The sequence below is a fragment of the Balaenoptera musculus genome, chromosome 14 (genome assembly GCF_009873245.2).
Source record: "Balaenoptera musculus isolate JJ_BM4_2016_0621 chromosome 14, mBalMus1.pri.v3, whole genome shotgun sequence".
Taxonomy (NCBI): domain Eukaryota; kingdom Metazoa; phylum Chordata; class Mammalia; order Artiodactyla; family Balaenopteridae; genus Balaenoptera; species Balaenoptera musculus.
In genome coordinates this window covers 9164606-9188328 of record NC_045798.1, presented here as the reverse complement: position 1 = coordinate 9188328, position 23723 = coordinate 9164606, and the positions used below count along the sequence as shown (strand labels likewise).

The following is a 23723-nucleotide window of genomic DNA, read 5'->3' as shown; positions in this document are numbered from 1 at the left end:
TTGACAACCAGCTGTTCACAGCGGCGCTGGGCATCAACTCTGATGTCACCAACTGGGCTCTGTGCCCTGGGCTGACAAATGACACTTGTGTGTCTTCTGGTGAACAGAGATACAGCGCGGGAGAGTGAGTTGGTGACTGGGGAAAGTGGAGTGAGCAGCTGAGCCAAGCAAGGGGAGCTCTGAACCCTAACGCCCCCAAGCTGGCAGCAGGGAGGCCATAGGTCCATGTGCAAGGAGCCTGGGCCCCACCACCGCTTGGGCCCCCGTGGGTGGGGGGGAGGAACACCGATTTTGAGATTGGATGCCCGGGTGGTGCAATCACCTCGATGGCATTTCAGGATGGGAATTCGTGCATCCTGCGTGCCTTCAGAAACAAAATTAATTCCTCTAGGGGGAGGGAAAGGGCTTTGCAAACTGTGAAGCGCTGCAGGAAAAAGCAGTTATATGAAAAGGTCAGGATGCAAGAGAGCAGATGTGTTTGCTCAGTGTAGACTGCACTTTAAAACCAAGCTAGAAGCGACATACAGCCCCCGGAGGTGGCACATTTTGGAGGGGTCTCCTAGAGAGAGATGCACTTGGGGAGACTGGGAAGCCAAAGGAAATGGGCCAAAGTTTCCCGGGGTGTCTGTAGAACCCGAGACCCGCCCGCAATGCCCGTGGGTGCACACTCGCTCTTCTCTTCTGGCCTCGAGCTCCGACGCGCGAAATCTGCAAATTCTCCCTTTATCTGCTGCACACGCTCGCTCGTCTTCGTTCTGGCTGGAATCAGGGTAACCGTTCCGATGATTATATAACTTCCCGAGTTCAAGAAAGACAATCCAAAGATAGGGATGATAAAATTTTGTTGAGGGTGGATTAAAAAATTTTTCTCCAAATGTAAGTTACAGAGCGCACAAAAAAGTACATACAAATACCCATATTTCCAACACTCAGAAAGAATAACTTAACATTTTTATTTACCTGGGAGAGGAGTTTCTTTATTAGTCATCAAATAAACCTTTCCCTTTCCTCCAAATCCCAGCAAATCTGAAACCAAAGAAAGTCAACCTACCTCTCTTTATTATCCTCCCTGTTCACCTCCACCCCAGATATATCTTAAGGGGAGATTCCAGGACTCCCGAATCCCCTCCGTGGGCTTTTCACATGGCCAGGTCTGCAAAACCTGGCTCCAGTGAACAGCGTCCCGCGGAGCCCGCAATCCTCGGGTACACAGCTACATCTTCTCCTCCAACCCTAATTCCCGCGTACAACTTTGTAACTCACGCTCCCGCCAGGGGGCCTATTTGCTCGTCCCGTTTGGCGGAAGGATTCCGCGCGCTGTCGCAGTTACGCTCAACCATCTCCGCCCCCTTCCCGCGCTCTGGCCCCGCCCCCTCCCGGGTGCCCTATGGCCCATAAAGAAGTCCCGGCCGGGCCGCTGCACTCCCCGCGCGCATCCGTGCGCCGCCCGAGGCTGGCTAAGGAGTCGGCGGCCATTTTGTTCTTCTCGTGGTTCCAGTGGGGAAAGAAGGAGGAAGCAGGGAGCGGGGCGGTTGGGGGGGACCCGCCGCGGCTTTTGCCACCGCCGCCACCACCATCTCTGTGCTCGTGGCGTGGGAAAGGAGGTGTAAATCCCGGGCGCGAGCCGGCGGCGGCGCCACTGCGGGAGGGTCGGCGGTGGGAAGGCGATGGCGGATATAGATAAACTCAACATCGACAGCATCATCCAACGGCTGCTGGAAGGTGAAGGGGGCGGCGGGCGGCTCCGGGGACTCGCGGGGGAAGGGGGATTTGGGAGGCCTTTTGGACTTGCAGCGCCGAGAGGAGTGAGCCCCGCGAGTTCGCCCGCGGGCCGGGGGCTGCAGCGGGAGGGAGGCTGCCCGGGGTTCCGCACTTGGGCCAACCCGCGGACACTCCTGGCTCCACTCATTCATTGCACGAGGGTGCAGCCTTCCTACTGGCCTTGAAATTTGAAAACTCCGCTCCCCACCCCCACGTTTCCGGTACGTACCCCAGTGCGCCCCGCACACCCGACCAATCTTTGGATGAAGGTTGGGGGCCCCAGTCCAACTTACAGGACGGCACGTTACGAACTTTCTGGTCCTCGTTCTCTTGGAAAGCAACATGATGGGGATATGGATTCCACCGGGCTTGGGGGCTTCTTTCCTATCCTGCTCATTTTTATTTTTTGTGAGGCTGGGGTCGAGGGGTCCATTACTTGTTATTTGGTGACGAACGTTCATATCTCAAGGGGATGTTGGAACTCATCTCCTCCACGAACGTTCATATCTCAAGGGGATGTTGGAACTCATCTCCTCCTGCCCTTCGAAATACTCTTTCTAAGTTGTCCTTATCTTGAAGAGGTCTCCGCGCTCTTTTCTGAACGTGCCTCTGAACCGAGAAGCCAGCAGTGATGACAGTTTCGTTAGGATCTTTCCAATGTGCCAGGCTCTGTGTTAAGCGCTTTGCGCTCATCGGATAAATAAAGTCATGATATTATCAGCGCTTCTAAAGCGCTTACTGTGTGTCAGGCATTTTTTGGAGCACTTTACACAGATTTTCATGTAATACTCCCAACAACCTTACGAGGTAGGTGCTATTATTTTTTACTGTTTTTCAGAGGAAAATAAGACTCAAAGAAGTGAAGTCACTTGACCAAGGTCACACAGTAACAGTCAAGTTTCAAACCCAGGCAGCCAGGAGCTAGAAGTCATTCAAGTCACCCTATGTATGAAGGAAGAAGGTGTCCAGTGGTTGAGCAAAGGTTAAAACACATCTTAAATATTGGCTGACCTAAGACTCGTGAGGTGTCTGGCGATTGACTTATATTGATGTGGGAGACGGATGAAGTTCGGATTTTAAGGAGGGACACCGAAATGAAATCACCTCTCACCACCCCCCAAATTCCAGAGCACATCTATTATTATTAGTTTTCTTAATACTAACGTCTAATTCCAAACTTTGAAATAATTCAAATCCCTTTCTTAATTTGAATACTGGATAATGTAGATTTGGCTGAGTTTTAACTGCTTTTTGCCTTTGTACATTTCTACAATATTGTTGGACTATAAATGCTGTGAGAGATGGAGTCGAGAGCATAAACAGTTGGACAGTTCTGGTGTTAGAATTTGCAGATCTTTTGATTAAGTCATTAGAATGAAACTCCTAAAAATATCTCTACTTAATCTCTGTAAGGTTTTTTCATTTTATAGTTTCTTAAAAGAAAAACCCATTAAATAGACCCCTGAAATGTTGCTGCCATTTGTGGGTGAAAACCTTATTTGTTCAGTACCTGGCATTTATTTTAAGAACCACACTTTTTTTTTTTTTTTTTGCACCTTCATGAATGTATTTATTTTCTTTTTTTATTATTATTATTTTTTTATACAGCAGGTTCTTATTAGTCATCAGTTTTATACACATCAGTGTATACATGTCAGTCCCAATCGCCCAATTCAGCACACCACCATCCCCACCTCCCTGGGGTTTTCCCCCCTTGGTGTTGTCTGTACGCTTGTTCTCTACATCTGTGTCTCAACTTCTGCCCTGCGAACCGAAGAACCACACTTTTAATACTAGTTACTACAGTTCTTTGATTTATGTGAGGCAGCAGTGGGTCAGAAACAGATTAAAACAGTTTGCAATAAGAAAAGAACTTAAAAATTCTTTTTTTCATTCAAAAATTGTAAATTTTGCATATCTATGCAGGGACACGTGTGACGAGTTAAGAGTTGGCTTCATTTCGTTGAGAAGTCAGGAAAAAATGGAATCTGGATTAGAAACATTAGAATTTTAAGATTAGTTAAGTCTTGTTAAGTTCAGGGTTGCCCATAACTCTTGTATTCATATAACATTTTGTTAATTTTAATCTTGTTTTTTAAATTGTGCTAAGAAATTTGCCTTGATAAACTTGGATCATTTATAATGAGATCAATCTTTGTTTATTAGTAATTTCTATACATGTTTTGTACTTGAAAACCAGATTTTTTTAACATTTCATTTTTTTCATTGAAATTAATAAAGCATTGTGTTTTAATTCCTCGGGAATAAGCTAGCTGCTCAACAGACATAAATTTCCTTCTTTTCTAATCAATGTTAAATTGGCAGAGAAATGGTTGAAAATGATCCATTGAGTATATATATAATCCAAGGTAGAAAAGGTTGATAATAAGTTCTGTGATTCCTTTTTTTAATGCCCCACAAACTTTTTCCTCTAAAAATTTTAATTAAGATTTGAGTATATCTGAAAATGGAGGGAAATGGGAGTTTTGTGGCCTTGTTAGAACTGTTTACATGTTAGAGATTGTCTCCTTTTTTAAGGTGGAGGACTGTACAAGCTAAGTGAGGAGTAGCTTGGTAATAGTACTAAAAAGACCATTCAAAAGTGAAGTCTTATTCAAGAGAATACCATGTTGGTTTTAGATTTTAGTCACTACAGCTTTGCAGTTCTTTTCTACTCTAAACTTTTTAGTAGATTTTCCTTAAGGAGGCATCACTTCTGCAACCCACCTCAGAAGATCTCTGCCTTGTGGGTGATAAAACCTTAAGGTTGTCACTCCTTCGTATCATTCATGTTCACTTATTTAAATAACTGCACAGTAAAACTTCGGATTTAGAGACTAAGCCAGCTGCTGATTGGTCTCATAGTCCTACTGTGTTGGAGAAAAGCAAGGTTTGAGGCAGAGTAACTTTGTAAGTGATCTCGTTCAGGGAGCAGTGATGGCTAGCGATTTTCTTGCAAAGCAGGCAGTTGTAACTTATTTTCACATCCTGATTTGCCAGAAGCATCTTGGCTCTGAAGATGGCGGTTGTCACACTGAAAGACTGTGCCAAGCTCTGCACAATTGCTTGACTTGCTTTAGTGATTTAAATATGACCTCTGCCCTGGCCCTCAGACAGCATTTACTAACTTAATCCTCTGACTTGTAAAAGTAACCCATGTGTTTAGATTTTCGGTGTGAAATGAAATACAGTTATATTGTAATGTTTAAAAGACAGTGGTCCTGAAGATAATAAAGGACAAACGTAATGGCAAAAAGAAAAAAAAAAATCTGAAAATGCTGACCAAAGAAAACAAAAATAATTTTTCCTAATGAGACCTCTGCAATTGTTTTTTCTTTACACATCAGATAATTTTACCCATTAGAGGCTTTTCTTGGAATCAATGATCATAGGGCATTTTGTTGATAAAGACAGTAATATTAAAGTAGTGTGTTACTAATACTCTAAGTTACAAGAAGTCTGTGTTGTGAGCCCCCTGCTCTTCCCACCCCTCCCGCATGTCAGTTGTATGCTGCGTCCTCTCCTATAAGGTAAGGCAAGAAAGCTCTTTTAGAGGCATGGTCAGCAGCTTGCACCAATCCTAAACCACGGCATGGAAAGGATTACTCTCCTTGTGCCCACAGTGCCTCCTCGCCTGTCAGTAGCAGGAGGCAGCAGTGAAATCTAACGGGATGGTGTGTGTCATTCTGTTGTGCTTGAGGGAGGGAATGTTAGCCCCAGGAGCAGGAGGCCAGGCTTTCCTCCTCCAAGCTGGGGAAATGCATGCCATGCTGCGCCATGCATTGGTAGCCCGTCTGCGGTAGAGGTTGGTGAGATTGTTTTATATCTGGGAAACTGCAGTCCTATAATAACCTATTCTGCAAAAGCATGTGCCAGTGCCAGTCAGTCTGCTTGACTAGGGTGAGGATTACTGATCTTGAAGCAGGGAAATCATTTCACTTAATTTACAATCACGGCTGTTAGTAGACCTTAAAGATTGAATTGTGAAGGAGGTAATATTCTGATATGAATTGCTTTGTAAGTGAGAAAACTGGAAAATCTTATTCAAGAAGAAAAAGGAAGGTTTCAATCTCTTTGGAGTTTATAGAATTCTGGGACAAATTTTTACGTTTTAGGATCAGACCACTGTATCCAAAGCTTGTAAAAATAGATGATTTACTTAATTGCCTTGATGTTTTATCTGAAATCTCCAATTTCACCCCTACTCTGGGGTTTACTGGCATCCCTCATCTAGAGGAGAGTGTATGTCACTGATATTAAGGCTTATGAAAATGAAAACCACTCATTACAAATGTAGGTTCAGATGTGAAGCCTAATCAGTGGTAGTTTATCAGAATTGGTGGCTAGACTGTAGAGAGTTAAACATTTTTCAATAAATTGGCTTCACTCTAGGTGTAGAAAACTCAAGGTTCTTTATTGAGAGCAATAGACAGTGTTTTGCAGCTATATCCTGATTATCTGCCTTGAGAAAATTGGTGTCACCTTTAAATGCCCAAAGTATAACACCAGCAGTTAGGAAAGTCACGATGGGGGAGGAGTGGTTTAGAAATTAAGATGGCCAGAAAGTGGATGTCTTCCTGCTGGTGACTTTGCAGAGAAACCAAGTGATTCTCGATTAACATTTTTGTGGCTTATATTTTTTGTAGAAAAGAACTCCATTGTTTGCAGGAAAGTTTTAATGTTACAAATATTCACTGTTTTTTGTTTGTTTTGGTTTGAGGTTTTATTTTCCTAAATCTGTCAAATATTGTGAGGTTATTGATTGTCACTGAAATGAATATGATGTGGCATATTGTTAAGATTGCCACCTACTTTAATAGGATTATCTTATTAGCAAAATCTCTGTTGATTTATTTTTACACCGGTTGTGCCAGTTTTAGGTTTTAAAACTAGATTATAGTTCAGCTGAGGCTTTTTGGTGGGTATGCTATTCCTTTTCTATGATCTTCTTTTAACAGTTAAGGGGCAAGAAGAATACTTGCTTATTCCTCATAAATAATCCCGGAGTAGTCTTAAATTTCCCTCTATGGTTTTCATCTCTGCTTTGTTACCAGTCTGTCAGAAAAGTTAATGTTGTTATGTGAGAAAAAGCTGGCATTGCAAATAATCACCAGTGACATTCTTTTATTATATCAGGTTTTTATCAGTTTGTTTTCAGTAAAATTGCATGGGAGTTTTTATCATGTGCTCATGTTAGTGATTTGCCAGATAAATAAATGATCAGATAAGTCAGAACAGAGCAGTCCTTGCTGGTAACAGCCATAGTGCATTTTTTTCTGAATCTGCCATTTTAACCAGATAAAGAAAAGTTTTCACTCAAAAATCACACGTTTGGGAATTCCCTGGCGGTCCAGTGGTTAGGACTTTGAGCTCTCACTGTCGAGGGCTCGGGTTCAATCCCTGGTCTGGGAACTAAGATCCCATAAGCTGTTCCCCCACAAGTTGCGTGGTGCAGCAAAAAAAAGAGAGAGAGAGAAGTCACACATTTAAGATCTGAGTTTAAGATCTAAGTTGACCGTTTTGATATATCAATCACGAACCTACATATGTTCACTGTGCCTGCTGATTTTATTTCCATGCAGTGCCTAGCACCTGGACTTACGAGAAACATTCCACCTGGAAAATGGAATTCTTATTTGTTGGAGTATTTTGGATTCTGTTGGCAATTGTTGAAATAATTTGATACATGCAATTTGAACTACTACTTAGGAAGGTATCATGAGGAGACAGCCCTTGAGTTTCCCACCTAGGGTCTCCTTTTTGTGTAGGTTTCTCCCATCATGCACAGAGCACAGTGAGGGTTTTAAACCACAAAGTAGTGACTGATTTTATTGAGCAGAGCTGTACTGTTTGCATTTTTTCTTTGTAGCTAATAGCGATAAAGTAGATATTCAAGCCTTTGTGTTTTTAATGGTATTGAAGATGTCCCTGAGATAAACTTTTAGTTTCATAGTTTTTATGGATGGCGAGTTTTAGCTACAGCATTTATAATAATCTGCGGTTACCTAGTTTGTCTTATTTTGTGCATCCTCCACTAGAATGTAAACCTCTCAAGAAAAAGGACAGAGTTGTCTGTCCTGTTGCCCGGGTATCCCCAGCATCCAACACAGGGTCTGGCATGTAGTGGTGCCCAGCAACTATTTTGTTGAATATTTGAATGAAGCATGGTAAAACTGAATATTGAAAGTCTTAAACAGATTACATCATTTAGTTCTTATTTAATGCTTCCTATTTGTAAGGATGCCTTATGATTTTATATCCCATATCAAATTTTTCTTAGGGAGCAATGACTGTATGTTGGAGTTTCAGTAGTTTGTCCTATAAAAACTCCTTTGGTTTAGAAGTTTAATGAAGAACAAATTCCTTTTTTTTCACTTTTTCATCTTTATTATTGCTTATGAATTGGTAAAATGACAAAAACAGTTATGTGTTAGTTTACTTGCTTTCAGTTGTTTTGTTTCTAAGTTAATACCGTATATTTTAAACTTATTTTCAAGATGAAGAACAAATTCTTAATTGGGAGGGTGGTCTGGTGGAAGCACTGCTTCAGACCTAGAGTCAGTCAGGGCCTGGTGTCCTCCTTACAAGCTCTGTGATCTTGGACAAAGTCACTGAGTCTCTTCCAGCCTGTAACCCAAAGAAGTGACAGTGCCTAACGTCATGGGATTGTTGTGTTGAATGGCAGTATAAAGCCTGGGAAGTGCTCGGTTCGTGTTAGCTATAACTAATGCATGATTCTATTTGATGGACACTGAAAATAGTGAAAGTAGATTTTTATGCTGTTAGCTAATAGGCCATTTTTAAGAAATGTCTGCAGTGTTCACTCAGACTGCCAAAACCCATTTTGAAATCTTTATCTTCTGTTGCATAAATTATCTTCAACTTGAAATTGAAGAGTAATCCTAAATTTTCACAACTAGAAACTCTAGTAAAGCCTATGGGGAAATGACACTATTGCTTTGTAATTTTAAGGCACAGACACAATTTTTGTTCTTGTTTTTTGCTAATCAAAAGTATATAGCTTGGAATGCATGCTAATTGTAATGCCACAAATTAACAGAGATTTTTTTCAGACTTCATTCATGCAACAGATTTTGTGCACCTACCATGTACTGACCATGGGCATGTACACTGCAGAGCAAGTGGTGTGGTCCTGGCGTTTACATTCTACCAGGAGGTCCAGATGAATAGGTGGAAACAGACTGGCAATTATAATACACAGTGTGTGCTGGGCAGTGACCAGGTGTTGTGAGAGCATTTCAGAAAGCATAAAGCAGGCTTGTTGAGGGGAGAGGAGATGGCTAAGAGAGGTTTTCCAGAGTGAAGTGATATCTAAGCAGTCACGAAAGATGAGCAGGTATTCGCCAGTTGGTAGATGGTTTTGGCAGTTTCTATTTTTATAATTTTATTTTTTGAGCTGATTGTAGGGAATTTAAGAAGCTTTGGGACTATGTTGTTTTTAATGAGTGCTGTTCATCAAATATAAAATAAATCTAGATTTGTTCTGGAAAAACTGCATTTAATCCTCACTCCAATGCATATATGTGGAATGTAGAAAAATGGTACAGATGAACCTGTTTGCAAGGCAGAAGAAGTAGAGACACAGGTAGAGAACAAACGTATGGACACCAAGGGGCGGGGCGGAGGGTGGTGGATGAATTGGGAGATTGGGATTAACACATACACACTAACTAATAGGTATAAAACAGGTAACTAATGAGAACCTGCTGTATAGCACAGGGGTCTCCACTTTGCTGTACAGTAGAAACTAACACAACATTGTAAAACAACAGTACCCCAATTAAAAAAAAATCCTCACTCCACATTAGGAATACTTTTTAAATTGTTAGTATTGTTCTTTACTAATCTCTGTACACTCCCACTTGAGGGACAAACAGAATAAGAGAACTAAAATTACCATGAACTATGTCTAACGGTGGTAGTGGGAAGCCTCCAAAACCAGTGAAATTTATATTAGCAGCATTGATTTAATCTGATGGCATTGGTGTAATATGATAGCATTCATATTAAAAGAATAGCCTGTGTGTTCCTTATAGGTGTAAGTCAGTTATTACATATTCTCCCAAAAGACTTAGAGTGGGCTATTCACTTACAGGTGTGGGGCTCTGCTGAAAAAGATTCCGGTTGAAACCAGAAGCATCTAGGAGTCCCCTAGCCAAAAATAAAGTTTCCTGTTGGGCAGTCTGCCCAAGCTTCTGGCTGACTTGTGGTAAAATCACTAATGATTGGGGTTTTCTGGCCAGTGAAGCAGGGATCCCACTATCTTTCCATTGAGAGTGTTTCTTGAGTCCTCTCCTTTGTGTGTCTAGAGACAAAAAATTACTTTGGTTCTGAAAAAAAAATCATTTTTTGTTGTACAAATAGCTCAGTTGCTATTGTAAATATTATATATGTGTCTGTTTTGCATAATTCCCTCAAAAGATTATCCTTACTATGCTTTCCCTTTAATTGCTTCTTGTTTCTTAATATTTGATCAGAATGAGACTGGCAGTCATTTAGTTTAGTTACATATTTTGGAGTCCAAAGAGGTGATTTGCCCAAGCTATAAAATCAAGACAGAAACTTGGGGCTTCTGGCTCCCAATGCAGCGCACTCAACATTTTCTTTTTTTTGTGCCCTTCAAGAGTTTGATTCTTCTCACGTGTCATCCTTTCTTATTTATTGTCTTTCATTGAAAAAAAATAACACCCTTCCATTTCTGCTCAAAACTTGTTTCTTCAGGGAATTCAGTTTCAGTGGCTCTTCAGGCTGAAGGATGGCTTCCCCTAAGACAATATTTCTCAAACTTGGACACAGCCCTTTTTAATGGAAAAAAATTCTCAACAGACATCAGAGTTTTTTACTTGTAGTTTTTATTACTCTGTAATGTTACTTAAATATTTACAGAACAAAGCTAGATACAAACCAGTTAAACCTGTTGCTCTTGTTCAGCTATTAGGCCAAATGATTTTGTGATTTTGAATACAAACAAAGCCTCCAAAACTGATAAAATTTAAATTAACAGCATTGATTTAATCTGCTCATCACTTTATATTGGGTTTAATGCTGGAAAGATGTAGCCTTAGTTCTGTATTTAGTCTGGTCTGGTGTTTTTGCTTCAATTCTAGTTTGGAGAATGCTTGCTTTCATAAATCTTTTGTACAAAACAAGTATTAAGGCTTTGACTGCGAGTTTTTGGCAAGCAGGCCAGTTCATAACTGTGAAATTAAGGTAAATTTAGCAATTCAGTGCTATTTATTATGTATTTAATAACTGTCTAGTCTGTTACAACTGGAATCAAAACAATTTTATTTCCTACTACTACTTACCTGCTGATAAATGAATTGTTATAAGGCCAGAGGATATCTTGTACTTCACTTTGACAGTGAGTAGAACTCAGAGTGCTCTGATGCGGGCACTTGGGAGTTTAGGACACTTGGTGCTGTGCCATGATTTCTTTTTGCCTTTTCTCAATTTTTATCTGTTCAAATTACTAGGAAACCTTTCTCACAGCACACACTGACATCCTTTGCCCTGTACAGGCATGATTGTATTCACAAATGCAGGCCCAGAAAGTTGCACAGCCAAATATGCACAGCAAGCGTACAGTGTGTTTTAATGAAATGAGAACAACACTTAAGTTTTTTCATAGATAAATCTGGGACCCTTGAGAGACCTGTGGACCTCTGAAAAACACTGATTGAGAGGGAAGATCTGAGCTTTTCCAATCTCACATTTTAAAACGAGGAATTCTTAGAACCAACTCAGTAACATGGCAATCTCTAAAATCTCCTGCTACACAAATACTAATTCATTTATAAGACAGGAGAAGAGAAGACAAGACGAGAGGCAAAAAGAGCTGGCCTGGTGGGCGGGTTATAGGTGAACCAGGCCAATTGTATGTCTTGGATGCAGAACTGAGGCCTTGAGCTGTGCCCAGGGGGAGTCTGATTTCACAAGCGATAAGACTTTTCTAACAGTATTCATACACAGAGAGGATGACCCCTTGATCAGGATACTGTAAAGAAGTCTTACCTTGGTGTAGAAAATGCAACTAAATCTCTGAAATCCTGTCTTAAGATTTTAAGATTCTAATTAAGCGTTAAAATCATGTTCTTTATAAGTGTCCTGAAAATAAAGCCTAGCCAGAAAGTAGTTAAACTGTTTTTGCCTCCTCTTTATTTAAAACTTCTACCTTTTCCGATATTTTTAATTTTTACGTTAAATCTTACTTTGACTTCTCTTGACTGAATTGGGGTTTTTCTCCCCTACAGTGAGAGGGTCCAAGCCTGGTAAGAATGTCCAGCTACAGGAGAATGAAATCAGAGGACTGTGCTTAAAGTCCCGAGAGATCTTTCTCAGTCAGCCTATCCTACTAGAACTTGAAGCACCACTCAAAATATGTGGTAAGTTTTGGCACACTAACAGTTATCTTTGGTTACGTGATTGATTGACTGAGTCAAGGATATATAGATGACTTTGTGTTAGCCAACAAAATCATTTACTATTTATGAGTAACCTGGAACTACTTAAAATTAAATAATTGTAGCTTTAGAATAAATACCTCTAATGGACTTAATGTGCTTAGATGTGCTTCGCATCTTCTTAAAATTATTTCACTAAACGAATATAAACATTGCAGAGGAAAGGAAAGAAATGAAACAGAATGGAGAGCTAAGAAAAGGCCTGAATTATGAGTATATAGGGATTATATTTAAGCTTAAAGCAACACTGGTTATGCCTAAAAATATGCCGTTTTGTAGTTCTGTTTCTACATGATAGATGCAGATAACTGGTATAAAAACTAAACTATCTGAGAAATGCTATATTTATTCTTCTAACATATTTGACTGCATTGATGAAGCTTGTGGTGTTTTTGTTTTTAAGTAAAATGCTCTTTGGCATTATCTAGCAGGGAGACATTGAAAGCCAGATGCATTGGTGGGTGTAGTGTGTGTACACCTTTGTTCACACCGCGCCAGGGCTTGTTAAGAGCGCAGCACTTCTGCTGACACGATCCCCAGAGACTGCGCTGTCGGAGATCTGATATTGATCAGCCAACCTGAAAGGAAAACCGTGTTACTTGGCAAGAAGACCTGCCTAGGCATTAATAATCCTTTCCATAAAATAAATTCCCAATTAGTTGAGTTTTGTGTGAGAGTCTGGATACACACATACACTTAAAATTATCACTAAGCTCAGTTGAACTAAATATGATACAAGTTTGGAAATTATAGTAATGTTAGTGGTTTGGACTATGTGTATGCAGACACTATGTAACAAAATTCTTGCTTCTAGGTGATATCCATGGACAATACTATGATTTGCTTCGACTTTTTGAGTACGGTGGTTTCCCGCCAGAAAGCAACTACCTGTTTCTTGGGGACTATGTGGACAGGGGAAAGCAGTCATTGGAGACCATCTGCCTCTTACTGGCTTACAAAATCAAATATCCCGAGAATTTTTTTCTTCTCAGAGGAAACCACGAATGTGCCAGCATCAATAGAATTTATGGATTTTATGATGAATGTAAGTACTTTCTATGTCTAAGGAAGATTTACTCAAATTGAGATTCTTGGTCATAAACTGAACATATTTCTGTTAGGATTTGCAAGTTTAGATGTAGTGTTGTGATTTCTCATGTTTACTATTTCATTAACTTGTTTTTATCCTGGTTTTTCTTTCTTGGGGTAAAAAATAGCACTCATTGCAGTATAATAATGCCCTGGATTCTTGTATGATGTGATGATTAGATTAGGAAGTAGCGATCACAGTGGTGATTTCTTTAAGATAATTGTTGTGATAAATAGTCACAGATAATTTAATTCTTAGTACAACTCTGAGAATCTGTCCAAATAGTTAGCTTCGTTTTTGACAACTTTGAGATAAAATTTCATTTTGTAAACTTCATCCATCTTAAGTGTACAATTCAGTGATTAAGTAAATTCATAGTTAGGCAACCATCACCACAGCCCTATGCAAGCACTAATCTACTTTCTGTCTCTATAGGTTTGCCTTTTCTAGGCATTTCATATAAATGGAAACTTGGAATATACAAATAATTACTTTTTGTAATTTGTAATGTAGTTTTTTTCCTTCTGGCACATCTGCACCCCAGGAAAAATAGCAGTTACTATCTGAAATTGTGCTGAAAGGAGAAAACAAAATTGGGGAAAAAAGCTAATTAAAAATATTTGTATAATTTATACATTTTATGACCCATTTTGGATTATTTAGTTGAAGGTGCACTTTGAGTTGATAATTGACAGAAACAAGCTTTTGTTTCTTTTTTTAAATGAAGTAAGCCTTTTATTTTTTATTTATTTATTTTTTTACAAGAGTCTTTTCTTAAAATTTATTTTATTTATTTATTTTTATTGTTTATTTTTGGCTGAGTTGGGTCTTCGTTGTTGCTCACAGGCTTTCTGTAGTTGCCGAGAGCAGGGCTACTCTTCGTTGCAGTACACGGGCCTCTCATTGCAGTGGCTTCTCTTGTTGTGGAGCACGGGCTCTAGGCGCACAGGCTTCAGTAGTTGTGGCTCGCGGGCTCTAGAACGCAGGCTGAGTAGTTGTGGCGCACGGGCTTAGTTGCTCTGTGGCATGTGGGATCTTCCCGGATCAGGGCTCGAACCCATGTCCCCTGCATTGGCAGGTGGATTCTTAACCACTGCGCCACCAGGGAAGTCCCAGAAACAAGTTTCTTAAAGCCTTGAAAATAATCAGTTTTGGTGGAGAGTTTTTTTGTTGGTGCTGCTGTTTTTAAGTAACTATAAAAAAAAAAAATTTTTTTTTTTTTTTTTTTTTAATTTAAAAAAATCCTTACCTCCATCTTCCTTTTGTATTCATCATTTCTGCCAGCGGGAGGGTTCAGGCTGGGAGGAAAAGGAATTTGAATTACTAGCACTTGCCAGTATAATTATAACAAGACTGGTAAAGCATTGTCACTGTGACCCTCCCCTAGACTGTAATAATAACCTATAGTCTCTCAGGGTATGGTGTTTTTCCATCTCAGTTTCACATAGATGTGTTCAGCTAGCGTATTTGTTAGAAGTACATTGCTAGAAAGGTTATGTTTAAAAGACTTGGCCCTCGTACTCGCAACCTCTTACATGACTATATATGTTTGTCTATGGCCCTGAGACTCAGCTCATAAGATGAGGCTGGAGGAAATTAATTATACTTCAGTAAAAAATTAAAAGCAAAACAAAACAGGATGAGGCAGGAGGGGTTATCAAGAAGAAAAATCCTGTGGGTTCTGAACTGACTGGGACACCTGAGTTGGGCAGGAAAGATACTTGATATGGACAATGAGTCTATCAGAGAAGTACTAGTAGGGCAGTGAGTTACTACTCCTTAGGTAATGAAATGAGAGGCAGAGAATTTTATAACATTGTGTTTTAGGTATTTGTTACAGGTACTACTTTTTAGAACAAGTTCCTTTTTACACAGCTGTTAGCAAGTATTTTGATGTTTTCATTAATGAAGTTCAAATCCATAAGATCTCTTCGTTGTGACATATATCCCAGTCTGAGGGTATTGGCTACATCATTTTTGTTTCTGTTTAATGTGAGGCCCTATGATTTAGAAGGTCAGCACTGATTGGAATCAGTTTTGACTCTTGTTCGTCCTCAAGACTGATGTAATGACCTTGTACTCCAGCTTTCCCCTCTCCCATCAGGCAGGTATAATTTGCCACCCAGTCTATTTGTGGGCCTAAAAGTGTCCTTGACTTAGGTGGCTTTCAGTTGATGCTTTGCCGACTTTTTTTAAAAACCTTGATAATTTTGTTAAAATTTTATTGTACTGAAAAATTTTATTCAAATGGAAATGTCCATGGAACAATTTAAAAACCACTGTTTTATGTGGTAGACTTACTTCCTAAGTGTAACAAGCACTCTATGCTACAATTTCTCCCCCGCCACCCAATTTTATGACTGTAGTCCTGGAAAAGCCGAGGTATCTGTTGTTGGATAAAATGTGAATGTGTGTTATCCTTTTCTGATACCAGAGCTGTCTGGTCTGTAGTAATAGGAAACTGCATTAGGGGTTCTGGCTCAGAATCTGAGGATTTGGAAGCTTGAAGAGACCTTGGCAATTATCCAGGAATCCTGGAGCCAGATGCTGCTAGTGGTCTGAAGGGGCCATAGGGAGGAAATGTAGAGAGGAGAGGAAGCAGGAGCCCAGGACTTAGTTGATGCTCAGAGACAACAGGAGGAAGAATCTTAAAATTTTTTTAAATTTATTTATTTTTGACTGCATTGAGTCTTTGTTGCCGTGCGCGGGCTTTCTCTAGTTGCGGCGAGCGGGGGCTACTCTTTTCGTTGTGGTGCACGGGCTTCTCATTGCGGTGGCTTCTCGTTGCGGAGCACGGGCTCTAGGCGCGCGGGCTTCAGTAGTTGTGGCACATAGGCTCAGTAGTTGTGGCTTGTGGGTTCTAGAGCGCAGGCTCAGTAGTTGTGGGATATGGACTTTGTTGCTCCGCGGCATGTGAGATCTTCCCGGACCAGGGCTGGAAGCCATGTCCCCTGCATTGGCAGGCGGATTCTTAACCACTGAGCCACCAGGGAAGCCCAAGGATCTTAATTTTTGATAGAGAAGCCAACAAAAATAGCAAAGGAATCCATGAGAGTAGCTGGAGTGCGTTGTGAAACTAAAGAATCAAGGAGTGAAGCAGACTTCAAGAAGGAAGAGAATGTGTTGGCACTGGCAAATGCAGCCTCTGAGCAAAGGAAAAATCCAGGGGAGCCATTGGAATGTTGTTCAGAGACAGGCTTCAGTAGAAAATGGAGACAGAACCAAATCACTTTTATACATAGGGGTTAGGACAGCCCAGCCCAGCCCTGGTCTTGTATTATTACCATTGTTGGAAATTGGAGGTGCACAGGTTCCCCTTCATGCTTTTGTAGAGAGGAATTCTGTTAAGCTTCCAGAAAACTCCAGTGAAGGAAGACATGGGACAAAGGGAATTAGTGGCCTCCAAAGAAATACAAAACAGGGTGAACCATGGTGAGGGTTATACCCAGTCATAGAGAAACATAAACTATTAGGAGAAAAAACAAAAATCCTCCTCTGCAAAGGGAGAAGTCAAATGTTTGTTGAATTTGCATTGCGTTTCAAACCTGTGCTAAACTTTCTCCCTGACTTGATTTGCAGTGGAGTGGAAGATGTGGTTCAGGAAGCCTGTTGCTTGGGCCCTTCTCGAACTCAAAAGAAAGGGTACATTGAAAGCTGTAAACCTTTCAGTGTCCACAGGATAAAAATGGAGAAGAGACTGAGGACAAACTCTTGGTTTAGGAGTAAGATTGTGCTTTGACCTTTGGTGTTTTTTAGTATGGAGTGTACAGGAGACGAAGGCACCCTGACAATTGGATCTTCCTCATCCAATTCAGAAAGATTTGTATTTCCAGGGTTTATGAGTGGGTTTTTTACTCAGAACATAGTTTTCCTGTGGAAACAGTGCCTTAAAGGTATGCTTCTGTTCAAAGCACACAATGACTCCAGAATGCATGGAATATATGGGTTGGTGAGGTGGGAATATAACCACCCTGTAACATTTTTGGTGGGGGGCATTCTCAGTGTTTGTGCAGCATGTTAGGGCTATCCTGGCGTGCCTGTAATAAGCAATCTGTATTCCTTTATAGTCGTTGTGCTTCCTACTAGAATATTTAGGGGGGCTGGGAATTAAATGGTTCCAGTAGCTTATTGAGGGTGGTGGGAGATGAGATGGGTGTTAACTCTCAGAGCCTTCCTCAGAAGGAAGATTATAATGGCACATGTGTGAGTTCTTCTTAGTTGCCTTTAGAAATAGGAACCTACTTGCAGGTTGAGAGTGGACAAAACAGACTAGATTTCAAACAGAGCTGGTGTTATCAAATCATTGTTGAGATTTAATGGTTATCCTTAATCATTATATCTGGAATTCTGATTTCAGACTTCCATGGAATTTTAAAGTACTTCATATGAAACTGTAAGTTGTTGCTTATTAAATCAGACATCTCCAAGTATTATATATATCTGATTCTCTCTTTCTTAATAAAAGCATAGTTTTTGTTTACTTAAGGTAGTCAGAACCTTGCCTTGGAGGACTTGTCCTGAGGGAATGTACCCACAGAACACCAGTCTCTTTTTAACCATCCCAAAATTTTTACAGGTAAAAGAAGATATAACATTAAACTATGGAAAACTTTCACAGACTGCTTTAACTGTTTACCGATAGCAGCCATCGTGGATGAGAAAATATTCTGCTGTCATGGAGGTACGCGGGCTGATTTTAATTCCACATAGATTTTGGTCTCTTCTAAGGTGCGCACACTTCGACATTTATCATCCCAGTGAGTTATCATTGGGATGACTTCCTCTGTCACGTAACTCTGTATTGCTGTGTTACATCTTGGGTCCACTCTGGCACATCCAGGATCATTTGGATACAAGTCCAGAGTACCCAGTTGATTTGTTACAGGGAATTAAGGGTTCTGTAACAGCTTTGAAAATAGAGCAAAAGGATTTTTGAATATAAAATAAACAATTAATATGCTGTACCATAGATCCTCTAGGATACTGAAAATGTGAATAGACTTCCCCTTGGTCTGTTTTTGATCCTTTCCTTTCAGAAATTTTTCTGACCTAGATGTTAAAAGTTATTTTGCTTGGTGGTTGTGCTGTATATGATGTAATTAAAATAATAATTGCAAAGAGGATTGATTTCTTTTCATCTGTGGTCAGAAATTAGACAACCATCAAAGAGCCAACTCACTATACTTTAATAAATCCACTATCCCTGCCTTCCTTATATACTTAAACTGGTTTTGGTAGAGTTGGGCATGTGATTTTAAACTCATGAGAGTCAGCTACATCTGAGCTGGTCTGATAGATTTTATGGTCCTTGGACAGCGCAGGTTTCCTAGAAAGCTACATCACCCGAGTGTCTGCATCCTCTATGCCCAGTCACTACAAATGGTCACCAGGGTGCTCTGTATGTTGAGGTTAACTTTCCATATGCTATTTAAGCACACTGTGCCTTGCAAATCAGTGCATGTAATAAGTTCCAGTGCCCCCTGCCTTTTTTTAACCAAAGCTAAATAAGAAAACGTAGCCAAAGATTTAATGTAAGCCTTTGTAAGAGTCACTGGGTGTCTCTGTAGACAAATGGAGCTGTTAAAGTGGTAACATCCCTTTTATTTTTATTTTTATTTATGTATTTTAAGTAGTAAGGAGCATTGCTACGTGAGCCTTTATTTTTATTATTATTATTATTTTTAAAAAAATTTTGAATTTTATTTAATTTATTTTTTTATACAGCAGGTCTAACATCCTTTTTAAAGTTCTGTTTTCTTCCTTTTTTTTTTTTTTTTTTTCATTTAATAGGTTTATCACCAGATCTTCAATCTATGGAGCAGATTCGGCGAATTATGCGACCAACTGATGTACCAGATCAAGGTCTTCTTTGTGATCTTTTGTGGTCTGACCCCGATAAAGATGTCTTAGGCTGGGGTGAAAATGACAGAGGAGTGTCCTTCACATTTGGTGCAGAAGTGGTTGCAAAATTTCTCCATAAGCATGATTTGGATCTTATATGTAGAGCCCATCAGGTATTGATTTTGAATTTTACATGTACACTTAAGAGCATGTGTGTGAGCACAGATTCTCCTTGTTGATTTTGGTGGGTAGGTATTGCTTATTTTATACAAAACGTCTCTGGAAGTGTGACCTACAGGATATCAGGCTCAACGGGAAACTGAAGAGTGGTTTACCCACCTAAAATTTGCACCTCCTTATACTGAAAATGTTTTCTCTCCAAGGTGGTTGAAGATGGATATGAATTTTTTGCAAAGAGGCAGTTGGTCACTCTGTTTTCTGCACCCAATTATTGTGGAGAGTTTGACAATGCAGGTGCCATGATGAGTGTGGACGAAACACTAATGTGTTCTTTTCAGGTAGAGGATGCTTTCAGCATTGTTTCCTTTTATTATGTCTGAATTTTACTGATTTTTTAAAAAGTGCTACTTTCTGCCTACTATTCATTTATGTTGAGTAGACTGAATTTTTATTTTCCCTTAACTGGTGTTTGTCCTAGTTCAGTAATGAGTGAATTCCTTTTAAAGGAAAAAAATTATCATAGAACCCTTCCTCCAGTGTTGAATTTAACTGTTTTTACATTATTTAAATACATAAAAACCGCAATATATTAGCTTCGTATGCTTATGGCTCCTTTACTATAAGTCTAAAACTACAGTGTCAGTGCAACGTTCAGCTAAAATTAAATCACCACTTGCACGTGAAAGTAATACTGACTGCCATGTGCCAGATGTGCTATGTAATTACTCACTTCTCCCACCACTTTTCTCTAGTCTAATTTCTATAAAACCTCTTATTGATTCACCATGACATCATTTGGCCTTCACTTGGCACAAAAGAATCATTTACACATAAAGTCTACCTCAATCTTTTTCTCATTCACTTGTTATGAATAAACTTGTATGACTTCAGGCTAGCCCAATCATAACAAAAATACAGCCACTGAACTCATGTGGCAGTCATCAGTTAACTGAATTAAAACAGGTGTTTTTTGTGTTTAACCAAGTATCAGGGAGAGCTTGCAGCTCCCAGAGATTGTGACAAGATTCCCTAGGGCAGGGGTCCCCAACCCCTAGGGCCAAGTTAGGAACCGGGCTGCACTGGGTGAGCGACTGAGTTTTCATTTGCCACTCCCCACCGCTCCTCATCCATCGCTCGCATTACCGCCTGAACCATCGCCGCCAGCCCCGCCCTGTGGAAAAATTGTCTTCCACAAAACGGGTCCCTGGTGCCAAAAAGGTTGGGAACTGCTGCCCTAAGGGTTTGAGGGACACTATTCTAAAGAACTTCCCCCACCTCCCCATCAGAAGGGATACCTAAAGGTGTGACTTCCAGAAATTGGCATTTTATCCAGAGGCAAAATAATTTGTTCAGCTCATATATCTTAGCTGTTCATCAGAGCATTTATTACCAAAATGTTTGTCAGCTTGGTTTGTATTAATATGCCAGTGGGGCCTTCCAAGTTGTTGGGTCAGTTTTAAACAAAAAACTTTCTGAACAAAAGATTTGAGTGAAATTTAAGATTTGAGGTTGGGTGTATTTCCTAAAATGCATGGTCTTTTGAATCTTTGCAGATTTTAAAACCTGCAGAAAAAAAGAAGCCGAATGCCACGAGGCCCGTAACACCTCCAAGGGGTATGATCACAAAGCAAGCAAAGAAATAGATGTCATTTTGACACTGCCTAGTTCGGACTTGTAACATATAGTGTATAACCTTCATTTTTAAAACTGTAATGTGTATTGGTCAGCTTGCTCAAAAAGTGTTTGTGGGCCCCCCCCCTTCCATTTTTGACTTAATGAATAGTATTTGCTGGTTATAACAGCAAATGAAAGACTCTCCACTCCCAAGGAAAAATGTTTTGTTTTGTTTATTCTCTGTTCCTTTTTGCAAACAACTTTAATGATGGTGTTAAAGCTGTACACCCCAGGACATTTTATCCTTTCTAAGGGGTGAGCGTACAGCTGATCTTTTTTTTAATTCCGTACAACCCATGAATAATGTAAATGCTCACTTTCTTTAGGATATAAAGAGAGCCCTAGGGTGCTCAATCTGTACATGTTATTGTCATAAAATGCATATTGTTGGATACAAACCACTGTGAACTCTTTTTTTGTTTTTTTTTTTCAAAGGGATTGCTTTTTTTTCTCATTGTCTTATCATGTACAAGCTAGTTTTTATAGCTATCAACATTAGGAGTAACTTTCAACCTTGCCAGCATCACTGGTATGTATATTTAATTAAAGCACACTTTCCCCTGCGATATACTTAAAATGACGATTAAAGCCATTATTTTAAATGTTTGTGACTCTTTCCTGAAGCCAAAGTTTCTGTTGAAATATATATTGACACTCCCCTAAGTACAAGGTGGCATGGTTGTGTACATCTGCCGCCTTTTTGGGGATTCAAAAACAGGTCTTTGAGTTTGAATAGCAATTAGTAACATAGTGCTGTTTAAGCTATTAATGATTAAAGTTAATAACATTTTGTACGATTTCCATATAGCCTATTCATTAAGTAATCTTTTTACAGTTACATCAGGCCTGAACCCGTCCATTCAGAAAGCTTCAAATTATAGAAACAACACTGTTCTATACGAGTGACTGATTATGCTTTCTTTGGCCTACATTCTTTATTCTGCGGTGAAGTTGAGGCTTATAAGTCAAAACAAAGGAACTAACTTACTATCCAGCAGTTTATACAGAACTCACAGTATCTATGACTTTTTTAAACTAAGATCTGTTCAAAAGAAATCTGTTTCAACAGATGACCATGTACAATACCATGTGGTGAAAATAAATTCAGACTTATTAAATGATGAACTTGTTAAATTCTCTCAGTGTCAGTTTATCAGCACAGTACACACAGGAGAACTGTTGATGGCATATTGAGTAGCTTTTAATGAATAAATTGCTCTGGAAACCACACAGTTTCAATTTGGATTTGTCTTCCTTCAAATAGTCTGTTTTCTAAGATGGATTATAATATGGATGCTCATATTCTTCGAGTTCTTACCTGGATATAACTAAGTTTCTGAAGTAGAGCGATGAGATTGAACTATCTTCCCCTACTATTTAGGGAGGTGTGGGACTTCATGAGTTGTGACATCATCTGTATCCATAGTTTTCTTTTTATCTGGGTTCATTTGAACTTGGCGGTAAAATTCAAGAGCTACTTTTTAAATTATTGTAAATCAACCACCAGTGTTTTTATACACAGACCTTTGCTCTCTTCTCCCGTCCCTAATTCATATGGAACACAGTGTTGTGTCCTTTTATATTTGTCACAAGTGTGTCGAATGCATATTAATCTCTCAAGTACATTAAAAGTGGATGGAGAGAGAGTCATTTGAAAAGCACTTTCTTTTATCAAAAACTGGTGTCTCTTAGGGAGTTGGGAGAGGACCTCCTAGTGAGGGATTGTTTGAACCGACATTTGCTTGTGGAGAGAAGAGAGAGGAGCAACGTCTGCACTACAAGCTCTGGCCCTGAGGCATAGGCTGTGTCCTTACCCGCAGTGTGCTCCTGACTTGAAGGAGGATGACCTCGTGAGCTCTAGCTCCTTCCTGCTCCATGTTTGTGACAAATTCAGAGTTTGCATTATTTTACTTATGATATTCTCCCAGATCTCTTTGACTACAAGAAGAAGAAGATGAACAATAATTGGTGTCAGTTTCATAAATCTTTAATCTATGCCCTGGACATTATCAATTGTATCACTTGTAGGATTTCAAAATCCTATAAAGTTGTAAAATTGGGCCATTTATAACCCATTGGGCTTGGGTTATAAAGTGTGGAGTATATTATCTAGCTTTAAATTCTTCCAGAAAGAACAGGCATAGCACTGGTAAAGTAGAGAACAAAATCAATCTTTGGTTTTAGGACATAAGATCTTAGGAGAGACTCAAGTAATTTGAAACTAGTATGTGATGACAGAACTCGGGGGCTTTGCCTTGTAAATCCCAATCTGCACTAACCTTACTTTCTCATTTGTCCTTTATCTCCGTGTGCAGTTGAGGTCACGTCTGCCTTTATAAGCTAGTGGTTGTGCTCAGTCCAGGTCCTAGCTCCTCCCCTAGCTGTGTGATTTGAGTGTGTGACTTAAATGCTGAGCCACAGTGTCCCTAGCTATAAAACAGGGACAGTATCTGCCTCTCATTGTGAATCACTGAATGAAGTAATGAGATACGTTCAGAAGAATGCCTGGCTCAGAATAGTATTCAGTTAATATTTGCTATTTGTTGCCTTATAATTTATCCCAGTTGTTCCATTTGTATGAATATCTCAATTAGCTGAGTTCTAAGTAGCACCTGCCTTTTGTTTGTAGCCCTATTATGACCTGATACTGAGCCATAGCTAGCTACACATTTCTTTTTCCTTTTTTTTTTTTA

General features: G+C 39.7%; 1 protein-coding gene across 1 annotated transcript; it reads left to right on the top strand.

Annotated features, from left to right (window-relative positions):
* The first annotated feature begins 1434 nt into the window (after positions 1-1434).
* On the top strand, positions 1435-22258 carry PPP1CC (protein phosphatase 1 catalytic subunit gamma). The gene is made up of 8 exons (XM_036823219.1): positions 1435-1722; positions 12036-12167; positions 13060-13290; positions 17912-18016; positions 19126-19349; positions 19560-19694; positions 20910-20970; positions 21866-22258. The coding sequence occupies exons 1-8, from the start codon at positions 1668-1670 to the stop codon at positions 21934-21936; spliced, it is 1014 nt and encodes a 337-aa protein (XP_036679114.1). The 5' UTR covers positions 1435-1667; the 3' UTR covers positions 21937-22258.
* Positions 22259-23723: the final 1465 nt, after the last annotated feature.

Bases quoted from the DNA above. Each gene is read 5' to 3' on its own strand.
- PPP1CC (XM_036823219.1), top strand. From the start codon at position 1,668: ATGGCGGATATAGATAAACTCAACATCGACAGCATCATCCAACGGCTG. The intron at 12,168-13,059 runs GTAAGTTTTGGC...TCTTGCTTCTAG, and splicing joins AGCACCACTCAAAATATGTG to GTGATATCCATGGACAATAC. The intron at 20,971-21,865 runs GTATGATCACAA...ATCTTTTTACAG, and splicing joins GCCCGTAACACCTCCAAGGG to TTACATCAGGCCTGAACCCG.